The sequence below is a fragment of the Mastomys coucha genome, unplaced genomic scaffold, assembly GCF_008632895.1.
Source record: "Mastomys coucha isolate ucsf_1 unplaced genomic scaffold, UCSF_Mcou_1 pScaffold20, whole genome shotgun sequence".
Lineage (NCBI taxonomy): Eukaryota > Metazoa > Chordata > Mammalia > Rodentia > Muridae > Mastomys > Mastomys coucha.
This window is the reverse complement of record NW_022196903.1, coordinates 108,802,742-108,814,436: the sequence shown is the minus strand read 5'-3', so window position 1 is coordinate 108,814,436 and position 11,695 is coordinate 108,802,742. Positions and strand designations below refer to the sequence as shown.

General features: G+C 44.4%; 1 protein-coding gene across 1 annotated transcript in view; it reads left to right on the top strand.

Moving 5' to 3' along the window:
* Positions 1-3,360: 3,360 nt before the first annotated feature.
* Mkrn2os (MKRN2 opposite strand) overlaps positions 3,361-11,695 on the top strand; it is an 11,474-nt gene continuing 3,139 nt past the window's right edge. Inside the window, exons 1-2 of the mRNA XM_031380944.1 lie at positions 3,361-3,578; positions 10,932-10,981. Coding sequence (XP_031236804.1) covers positions 3,361-3,578; positions 10,932-10,981 — 268 coding nt within the window. The remainder of the gene's footprint in view (positions 3,579-10,931; positions 10,982-11,695) is intronic.

Below are 11,695 nucleotides of genomic sequence, written 5' to 3'. Positions count from 1 at the left end.
TGGAAGTAAGCTAAATAAACCCTTTCCTCCCCAACTTGCTTCTTGGTTATGATGTTTGTGCAGGAATACACACATACATAAAATAACCATCTACAGAACTGGTGCATTAAGTAAAGTTTATTAAGACACATTACTTCAGTCCACTTTTTATGGGGTATGATGGTTTGTATATGCTCAGCCCAGGGAGTGGCCCTATTAGAAGGTGTGGCCTTGTTGGAGTAGGTGTGTTACTGTGGGTGTGGGCTTTAAGACCCTCATCCTAGCTCCCCGGAAGCCAGTATTCTGCTAGCAGCCTCCAGATGAAGATGTAGAACTCTCAGCTCCTCCTGCACCATGCCTGCCTGGATGTTGCCATGTTCCTGCCTTGATGATAGTGGACTGAACCTCTGAACCTGTAAGCCAGCTCCAATTAAATGTTGTCCTATAAGGGTTGCCTTGGTTATGGTGTCTGTTCACAGCAGTAAACCCTAAGTAAGACATGGGGTCAAGAATATCTCTTTCTCTTTTTCTGGTTTGGTGCTAGGGATGTACAAGGGCCCCAAACAACATGAGGGCCCTGCTACTGAGCTACTGCCCCAGACCCGGGCCTAAAAGTAATAAATTTTGTGTGTACCTTTTTTTCTTGACAAAATAAAAATAGAAAATGTCAGTTCCCAAGCCCAAAACCCTTTCTGACTGTGGGAAAACACCAAACTTAATATGAATAACTGACTAGAGAGTTCTGTAAGGTGAGTCTGAATGAGCTCTTCAGTGTAGCAGGGAGAATGGCTCAGCCCACGCCCATCTCCTTCACCCTGTACCCCAGTTAGTGGTCCTCTCCTTCCACCACAGAAATATGCTGTGCCAACCTCATGTAGCCCAGTGGAGCCTGAGAAGTGTCCGAGAAGTCATGTGGCCTCTGCATCTGCTGTGAGTGGCCCTCACCTGGCTGACAGAATCCAAAGGCATTTGGTCCTGTCTGGAGACTCCAGTCTCTGCCAGAAGAGCAGCTGTCCAGAAGATGACCATGAGGAGAGTCTACATCACCACACAATGGAAGAGAAAAGACTACAAGGAATTTAAAGATGAAGGCTCTGGGGGTTGGGGGGGGGGAACAAAACAAAAAGCAACAACCCAAAACTGGGCCTGAGAGAGCAGCTGTCAAGAAGACTTAGGCATTTGCCTAGGGACGTGTCTGCCACGGGACTCTCCAGACTTTCCGTATGTGTGTCAGGCTTTAAAGCTGAGAGGACAGGGCTGTGCACAGTGGCCTCAAGTAACAACAGAGGACTTCATTCCACCTAACTTCTTTTAGGGCAATCCTGCCTTCCTCAGGTGTGTCTCCGGCCCTCTCCTGAGGGCATACGAGGGGGCCGCTCCACAGTCAGCAGACAGGCAGACCAGCACTGCCAATGACAGTAGACACTGGTACTTTGTAGCCCACACATCTCAATACAGTGTGACGAGAATGCAACACTCTATGGCCTTGGTACACAGCCAGAAACACAATTGCTGGTGCCCAGCCCCAGCGAGGATGGCTAACTCTGAAATAAGCTCCCTTTTTTTTTTTTTTTACCCCCGGCCAGGTGCCTCTGCTCCTGTTACCCATGACAGTAGCAAAATCACAGTTATGAAGTAGCGATGGAAATAATTTTATGCTTGGGGGTCCTCACAACATGAGGAACTGTATTAAAGGGTTGCAACATTAGGAAGGTGGAGAATCTCTGGTCTAGAGACTTTAGGCTGCCTGATGCTGCTGGACTCAAAGAGCCTACTTCCTATGTGGTGGATTCTTGATGTATTTATTATTATCTAGTGCACACTGCTTTGGCTTTTGTTTTTAGTTACCATGTCAGATGGATATGTCTGGGGGAGGGGAATGTACCTTTAGGGAAACTATTACATTTGTTTATCTGAGAAAGAGGAAGGAAGGCGGTGTGGGAAATAAGATAAATGAATCAAAGGACCTATGAAAACAAAGCAGTCTTTAATGAACCACTCTGCTGACTGGACGCCAGCATAAAGAAAAGGCAAAAACAGCCTCCTGATGATTTAACACAAGACAATGGCTTGTGGGGTTTTTTCTTCATTTGTTGTTGTTGTTGTTAGTTGGTTGGTTGGTTTAGATAGGGTTTCTCTGTGTAGCCCTGGCTGTTCTGGAACTAGCTCTGTAAACCAGAGCTGGCCTTGAACTCACAGAGATCTGCCTGCCTCTGCCTCCCAAGTGAGAGGATTAAAAACCACAAGACAGTGGTTTTTAAAGTCTCTTAAGCAGCCGGGTGGTGGTGGTGCATGCCTTTAATCCCAGCACTTGGGAGGCAGAGGCAGGCGGATTTCTGAGTTCGAGGCCAGCCTGGTCTACAGAGCGAGTTCCAGGACAGCCAAGGCTACACAGAGAACCCTGTCTCGAAAATCCAAAACAAAAAATAAAAACAAAAACAAACAATAAAGTCTCTTAAGCTGGTGAGATGGCTCAGCAGTTAAGGAAAATCCAAAACAAAAAACAAAAACAAAAACAAAAAATAAAGTCTCTTAAGCTGGTGAGATGGCTCAGCAGTTAAGGAAAATCAAAAACAAAAAACAAAAACAAAAACAAAAAATAAAGTCTCTTAAGCTGGTGAGATGGCTCAGCAGTTAAGACTGCTCTTCCAGAGGTCCTGAGTTCAATTCCCAGCAGCCACATGGTGGCCCTCTTCTGCTGTGTCTGAAGACAGCTACAGAATACTCATATATATAAAATAAATAGTCTCCTAATCACCAGAAATTCCTGCCTCCTTTTCCAATAAGTGGCTCAAGACCCAAAGTCTTATGTAATGAATAACTGGAGGCTTGAGGTTGCTTGCCCCTTTGGGATGCAGCAGGCTGCTTGTAACTTTCCAACTTCTCAGAGTTCTGTGACCCAGGCCGCTGCTGGCTAGGGGAGAGAGGGGCTAAACCCCTCCTGTTTATCTGATGACCCTCTGAGGAACTGTGAGCCCACCCCGGATGGAAAACAAGACTATAAAAATTTATCTGTTCCGGCAGGAAGGCAGTCACAAGGAATTACTGTTAGTATCACAAGGAAAGGCTAAAGGAAGGCAAGACAGGCTGCATGGGAAAGTAGGGCTTTAAAGAATGAGCAGGAGCTGGCTGTCACCAGCTGCAAATGAGCAGCATCTATGAAGAAACTTGGTAAGCCAGCTCAAATAAAAACTAGCTCTTTAAGAGCCCAGCAGGTGCAGCCTGGTTACTGGTTAACCTACCCAGCTTGGTGTCTAAAGCTTTCATCCACGATGATGTCACTGCAGATCAGGTTCCTCAGGTGGTGTGAGTTCGCCAGCTGCATAATGAGGAAAAGGAAGTCTCCAGAAACCTGTCCTGGTGGCCCAGCAATCACACGGAATGCACTTCGCAGGAGCCGGGAAGCCTCTAATTAAATTCAGGCACTGCGAGAGGTCCATCTACACTTTCAGCGTGCCCCAATGCTGCCCTCTCTGCCAGGGGGACGTGGTCTCCGCCAGGATAGAGAACGCACCTGTCAGCATCTCAGATCCATTCTCCAACGGTCATCAAGAGAAATGCTCCTTTCTCCTCAAACCCACGAGAGGCACGTTCCTTAGGTACAGTGGCTCCGGTTATGATGCGCGGTGCATGCATCTGTGCTGCATGCCTGTCATCAAACCTTCTCTGAAGGATGTGTGCTGTGCAGTATGTGTGGGCTTGCTTTGGGTAGACTGTTGTCCTTACGTCTTCATCTGCAGGCCTGTTTGTCCATCAGAGTAGGTGGTGTGGGGCCAGGGTGAGGGGCTTGCCTGCCTAGGGTAAGGCCCTGGGTTCTGTGCACACATATGTGTAGTATGTGAAAGGTCGAGTGTTGTATGAAGACACCTGCTTGGTGATTTCTAGGAGACAGGTAGGTGCTGAGTGGCCTACTGGGAATATCCAGGCAGTGTATGTTATCAGCGTGATATGTAAGCGACTGCTCATAGCTTATGTGACAAGCAGGTACAATGTTCAGAGCAAAGTACAATCCAAAAGAGATGGTTCTTGATGGAGGTATATTAAATTAGCAAGGATGTTTGAGGGTCCCTCCCCCTTTCCTTCTTTTCATTTCCTCTTCCTTTTACAGTGCTAGAGGTAGAATTCAAAGTCTCATACAGGCTACATGCTAGACGCTGCTCGGAGCTGCACTCCTAACCCCACTGCTTTTCTCTTTTCCCTTGAAACAGGCTCTTGCCGTGTAACACAGACTGGCTTGGAACTTGCTATGTTGACCAGGGTGGTTTTGACCTCCTGCCTTAACCTCTTGAGTGCTAAGATCACAGACATGAGCCAACACAAGAGCCTCTTCCAGTCTTAAAACATGCAAGTTAATAAAATTCCAATAAAAAGTCATTACATCTTTTTTCCTGAAAGTGTAAAGTTAATTTAATGTTAACTGAAAACTCAACAAAAAGAGCCTAGTGTTAGGGCTGGAGGGTGAGCTCGGCTATTAAAAAAGCACTGGCTGCTCTTCCAGAAGACTGAGGCCCAGTTCACAGAACCTACATGGTGTTTTGTGACCATCCGTAATTCCAGTTCTAGGGAGGCCAACTCTCTTCTGGGCTCTGTGGGTAGCACACATACATGGTGCACACACACAGGCAAAACACCTGTACTCATAAATTTTGAAAATGTACAATATTAAGAATGAGAAAAATATGCATATAAGTGAGTCATTATTAGATTCATACAATTTTAGATTCATACAATTATCTTTCAACAAAACATATATCTGATGTTACTCAAATATTCATCTTTTCTGGAGCTTCTCATTCCTTTGGGTAGATCCAAATCCTCATCTTCCATTGTCTCTCTTTTGCTTAAAAATCTTCCTTTAACTTTTTGTTGTTGTTCACTTAGCCCAGGCTGGCCTTGAACTTGCTATGTAGCCCAGGCTGGCCTTGAACTCCTGATCATCCCAGCACTTGTTTCCTTAGCTTGCTAATGACACGATCCCCTCTTGACTAACATCCTCAGGAAAGCTTATACCATCAGTGTGTTGCTTCCTGATAAAGGGGAAGGCCGGCCCTCCACTCTCTTTCCTTCCCTTGTAATGAGCATCTATGTATTCTCTGGCAAATGCTAATTCTGATGGGTACCGTCCTTACTGACACAGGCAGAATGAGCAAAGAAGTGGGGCAGGTTGTATGCCATGGTGGCTGCAGGCAACCAAGGCAGTCCTAGCCCATGGGACTCCAAACAATTCCTCCCTTTCATCCACATATCCAAGACTGCCACAAAACTGTGACAGTAGGTGAATAAGCAGTGACCCAGGGGCTCACCAGGTTCTGCTTGAATGAGGTTGGGTTGGTCAACCCTGCTGCTTATGGCTGGCTGTGCTGCTTGCAGACTGCATAGAGGAGCCTGGTCAGTGGGAGAGACTCAGCCTGTACTCTACTCAAGCAGAAAGGGCACAGTCCAGACCTGCAGAGGAGGTCTGTCCATGACCTGTGTGAAAGGGCTCCCGGAGAAGGCCACCAGGCCTGTTTCCACACTTTGTATTTTCCCCTCATACTTGTCAGTTGATTAAGATTTGTTGAACTTCGGTCTCTGGTATCACGAACTAAAGAAAACATAGACTTGCCAAACTAAAACTGAAATGATCCTTCTGGAAGCAAGCCATAAGGGCAGAGCTTCATGCTTTCCAGTGTCACTAGCCTGACTTGACAGGCCCAGAGTTAGCACCCAGGGAGCTGTCAAAGAGCTGGAAAATTTATGGGAAGGATGGTGGTCTGGCAAAGATGGAGCTAGGGAATGAGGTGTGTGGAGCACCCAGAGAGTGGCAGAACCAGCAGCCCCCAGCACAGACACGTTCTAGCTTACTCTTGTTCACTCAAGTCTAGCCTCTGAGCTCATGGGGGTCTCTATAATCTCAGAACAGTCCCTGGGGCTGACTGAGTAGGAGTAGTCATCCATGTCATCATTGGCTATGATAAATCTGGGGTCGCTTGCTTTATTGAAGAATCAGTTACCCAGCTGAGAGCTGACACCAAGACTGTGGTGTCCTCCTAGGAATGACCCACTGAGCAAGGTGCACAAATCGTATCAAAGCATGCTATATATCTACCAGAAAGTGTCATAAGGAAGCCTATTATTTTGTTAATGTACAATAACAAAACAAATTTGATGTTGGCTTATAGGTTCAAGGCCAGCTTGGGCTACATGGTGAGCTCTGTCTTAAACAAAACCAAGCAAATATAAAAGAATATTTTTAGGGGTGTGTGTGGGATAGAAAGCTTGTGCTGGACATGTGTGGGACTCTGGGTTTGATCCAAGAACTAACCAATCCAAACCAGAAAAACCTCAAGCCAACAAACAGAACAACGGTAAGGAACAGTAATCCAGGGAGTGCAGTGGCCACAGGTTATACTGAGTTGTGGTTAAGAAGGCAGAGGAGGCTCCACTCCCAGGCGTTCTAACACGCCCAGGATCAGAGGATCAGAGGTGAGGAGGACACAGCATCTGTCCCAACACCAGGAGTAACTGGGACCAATGGGACCCAGCATGTAGGAACTCCGCCAGTCCAGTGGCACAGGTTCCTTCTGGTCTATCTGGGCCAGTACCCTGACCAGACCTTGGGTGCAAACTCTGCAGTGAGTCCCATCATACCCAGAAGAAGCTCCACTCCCAGGCGCTCTAACAGGTCCAGGATCTCAGGATCCCAGAATCACAGGATCCCAGAGACAGCTTGACTCTGAGGAATTCTGACACAACCAGGATCAGAGGACTGACAGGTTCAAGTCAGATATAGCCAGGGCAGAGACAACCAGATGGTGGGAGGCAAGAACATAAGCAACAGAAACCAAGGTTACTTGGCATCATTAGAATCTAATTATCCCACCATAGCAAGTCCTGGACACACCATCACACAGGAAAAGCAAGATTCAGATCTAAAATCACTTCTCCTGATGATAATAGAGGACTTTAAGAAGGACACCCTCAAAGAAATAACGCCCTCAAAAAAATACAGGAGAACACAGTAAACAGCTAGAAGCCCTTAAAGAGGAAACACAAAAATCCCTTAAAGAACTACAGGAAAACACAATAAAACATGTGAAGGAAATGAACAAAACCATCCAGAATCTAGAGATGGAACTAGAAATAATAAAGAAATCACAAAGGAAGACAACCCTGGAGTTAGAAAACCTAGGAAAGAGATCAGGAGTCATAGATGAAAGCATCACCAACAGAATACAGGAGATAGAAGAGAGAATCTCAGGGGCAGAAGACACCATAGAAAACATTGACACAACAGTCAAAGAAAATGCAAAAAGCAAAAAGCTCCTAACCCAGGACATCCAGGAAATCCAGGATGCAATGAGAAGACCAAACCTAAGGATAATAGGTATAGAAAAGAGTGAAGACTCCCAATGTAATGGGCCAGTAAATATCTTCAATAAAATTATAGAAGAAAACTTCCCTAACCTAAAGAAAAGATCCCCATGAACATACAAGAAGCCTTCAGAACTCCAAATAGACTGGACCAGAAAAGAAATTCCTCCTGTCACATAATAATAAAAACACCAAATGCACTAAACAAAGAATTTTAAAAGCACTAAGGGGAAAAGGTCAAGTAACATATAAAGGCAGACCTATCAGAATTACACCAGACTTCTCACCAGAGACTATGAAAGCTAGAAGATCCTGGGCAGATATCATACAGACTCTAAGAGAACATAAATGCCAGCCCAGGCTACTATACCCTGCCATGCCCACTCGTCACTCCAGTGGATTCCAAATGTGAGGCCTGAAAGCTTGTTCACGGATTTGAGGTGTGCAGCTTCAAAGGGAGCTAGCTAGCCTCCTGGAGTTCATTTCTTGGCATCTTGGCATTTCCTAACTCAGACGTGTTCCAGACTGGTCTCTGCAAAAGTCTGTGGAGAGTTTTGTGTGCTTTCTTTGTTCAGGCATATAGGTGCCCTAAGAAATGATTCGTAAATAGCTAAAACTGAGATTGAACATTGTTTCCTGGCCTCCACAGTGTTTCAATGATCCTAATTGATTTCCTAGCTGTTATTAGCTCGGAATTCCCACAAGGAAGCTACCTTATGAGATAAGGTGTCTCCAGAGTTAGAGATAGAAGTCAAACACTATTGCTATCTGTGAACATAGTTAGAACTCTAAGAGCAGTGCCACACAAGGGAGAATTGCTTTACAAACTAGAGAGTAGTTGAAAGTTTCCTGAACTAATGTTTGCGTTACAAGCTAAACCATTCCCAGGAGCTGCTAGAATGGGATCTCTTGGTGCTTACCTGCTTCAGACCAAGAGAATTTGCTTAGGGCTGCCAAGATAGTTCAGCGGGGAAGAATGCTATTGCTCTTCTGAAGGAATCATTTACACCTGGCTGTTTGATCTTACTGACTTTGATGTGACCACTACTTGCCTACAAGATCCCTGACATTCCCCCTGTTTCTGTATACTATATAAGCCTGATTTTCACTTTGTGCAAATACACTCAGATTCTGCACTCCCTTGTGTCTGTTTCTGTTTGAAAGTAATCTTTCAACAAACCCACACAAACATAATTCCACATCTAGCAATAAAAATAACAGGAAGTAACAATTACTTTTTCTTAATATCTCTTTTTTTTTATGTGTGGTTTTTTCGAGACAGGGTTTCTCTGTGTAGCCCTGGCTGTCCTGGAACTCACTCTGTAGACCAGGCTGGCTTCAAACTCAAGAAATCCGCCTGTCTCTGCTTCCCAAGTGCTGGGATTAAAGGCGTGCACCACCACTGCCCAGCTCTTAATATCTCTTAATAAGGAAATTAATATTACCAACATATTCTAATCAATTGAAATTCAAAAATATGAGGAATTAGAAATTTGTTGGCTGTCATCCAGTGGTCTCTCTAATTTGGTAATTGGAGAAATAGGTCCAATATTGTACAATCCATATACACTTTCTGCTTGTTTGTACATGACAGTGTCTTGGTGTGTACCACATAATGGTTTTGAAATCATGCTTCTCCTATCTTAGCCTCTCTATTAGTAGGAATGTTTATTTGATGTTTTTACACTATACTATGGTTTTCAGAACAGCTTACATATTTCAAAATTATTTATACAGCCAAAAGAAATGTAGACAATTAATCTGGGAGGTGGCTTGTAAGAGAACAACAAAGAGTGAGACTGAATGCTTTGCTTGATATTTATAATCACTGTATCAATTTTGAAGAAGAGGACTTTATAAGTTACTCTTTTTCTGAGATGAATGCTTTTCAAAATCATCACAGCCAATGAACCAGATTCTTACCCTCACCTAATGTCTGTGCCACCCTCCAAGCAGAACCATTGTTCGCTGAAACAGTTGGTGAATGACTTCATGGATAGACCACTTATTTAATATCTACACTGTTTCTTAAATGAATGTAACCTGTTCTCTGTGGGCTGAGAATGAAGACAATCACTCTAGTCAAATAACTTTGACCATAGCAGGAAATCTGTATCCAAAAATTGTGCCTACAATTCACTCCTTGGCACAGCAAAACTGTCAACTTTTATCCTAGCTACTATGGAGGTAAAATCCTCTGGTGATGTGAGGATCTTTGAAGTACAGCCTTATTACAATGGACTCCAATGTCTAAAAATTGTTCTTATTTTGGGTTTGTACCATAGTAAGAGCCATGATTTTTGGCTCTCCTAAAAACAAAACAAACAAACAGAAAGTCTTTATGTTCATTTAAAAAAAAACTAATAGTGATAGATTATTTTAAAATATCATAGTTAATATGTTTGGAGTTATTTAAAATTTATATTAAGAAGACTGTATGTATTTTCAGTATTGCTGTAGACAAGTATCTACATAAGACTGTTCAATTCAGCCTGTTCTACCGAGTGAGTTCCAGGACGACCAAGGCTACAAAGAGAAACCCTGTCTCGAAAAAAACAAAAACAAACAAACAAACAAAAAAGACTGTTCAATTGACTGCTGCTTTATATCAAACAACTTTTATAATACTTATTTTTTACTGTTACAATATTTTATAAATTTTAAAGAATATGATAAAAATGAAAGGTATGGCAGGTATTGAAGGGGGGTCTCTGGGAGGAGTTGGGGTACAAAAGGGAAGGAAAATATGATGTAATTCTATTTACTTAAAATATGTTTTTAAATGTTAACAAATGCTGGGTGGTGGTGCCGCATGCCTTTGATCCCAGCACTTGGGAGGCAGATTCTGAGTTCGAGGCCAGCCTGGTCTACAGAGTGAGTTCCAGGACAGCCAGAGCTATACAGAGAAACCCTGTCTGAAACAAACAAACAAACAAAAATGTTAACAAATTTAAATAAATTGAAATTATGGATCTTTTCTCATCATAATGCAATAAAATTTAAATCAATTAAAGAAAAAAAGAAGGCTCAGAACCAAGTCACGTGGTGTTGGCACACACTTTTTATCACAGTACTTGGGAGGCAGAGGCAGGAGGCTCCCTGAATTCAAGGCCAACCTAGTCTACAGAGTGAGTTTCAGGAGAGCCAAGGCCTCATAGAGAAACCATCTCGAAATAAAACAAAACAAATACCTTCCTCCAAATAAAAGAAACAGACAAACGAAAAAGAAGGCCAGGGACCTCTGAGACACCTTCCAGCACCTTCACCCATATTAGCTGGTGGGACAGCGATTGGACTTCCAGGAGGAGAAAGCTCTTCCGCCTTGGGACTGTGGAGGTGTGGAGTTCTGCTGGCGCTGTACCCTTTAGCCAGATTACAGCTGACGGCAAGGCCTAGGACAGGCTACAGGGCCTATGCCCTCCTCATTTAAATGCCCATGCTTCATGAAGTGCTTGTTGGTGGGCAAGGTGGCACACCTGCAGTTGCAGCTGCCCTGGGGTCTGAGGCAGAAGGAACCTGAGACGCAGGACAGTCTGGGCTATACAGCAAGACTTCTTATCAAAATATCACCCAATGCAAACAATACGCCTCTGTTTCAGGGAATACGATGGGAAATCTGATCTGCACGTTGGAATCACTAACACACGCGGTGAGCATTTTCTACATTTTCCCAGAGTAAGAAAACCCCACAATGCAATTAAGGGAGAGGAGGGTTTCCAGCCAGGATGAGGTCACAGCGACAGCATACCCATTCCGCCTTCCCTACTTCTCCTGCTGAAGCCAAAGCAGGTCATGTGACTTGGCCAGTTAGCACTGTTTAGAAGACTAAAACACTCTGTAGGAGTGCTGGGGTGGAACCTAGGCAGGGTCTCCTGCAGACCGACACCAAGCCACACCCCTAAGCCCTGGAAACGTCTTAATGTTTTTTCAGAAAGAGCTTTACAAACCTGCACGCATCCATATTGGATTCTAAGAGAAAGAAACAGATGGTCAGAGGCTGTGTCAGTTCTTGGGTTTGAAACAGAATGTAGACTCTCGGCTTCTGATTCGCCATTCTCAGACCCAACCCACTACACAGGGTCTCCCCACTAAACTGGGTCCCCATACCCCAGACTTGAGGAATGAAACGGGATGTGCTGATGCTGTGGTCTTGTGCTTTAGAAAGGTGGACTGGGGGTGGCTGCGTCAGAGCCCTTGCCTAGCCTCAGTCCCAGCTCAAGCACAGAAGTCGAGAGCAGGAGACCATCCTCGGTATTCTGTTGGCAGGATTTAGTTTAGAGGCCACTGATCTATCCCTGGGGCAAGTCAGTGGCAGGACACTTGTCCAGCATGTATGAGGCCTTGGGTTTGACCACCACCACCA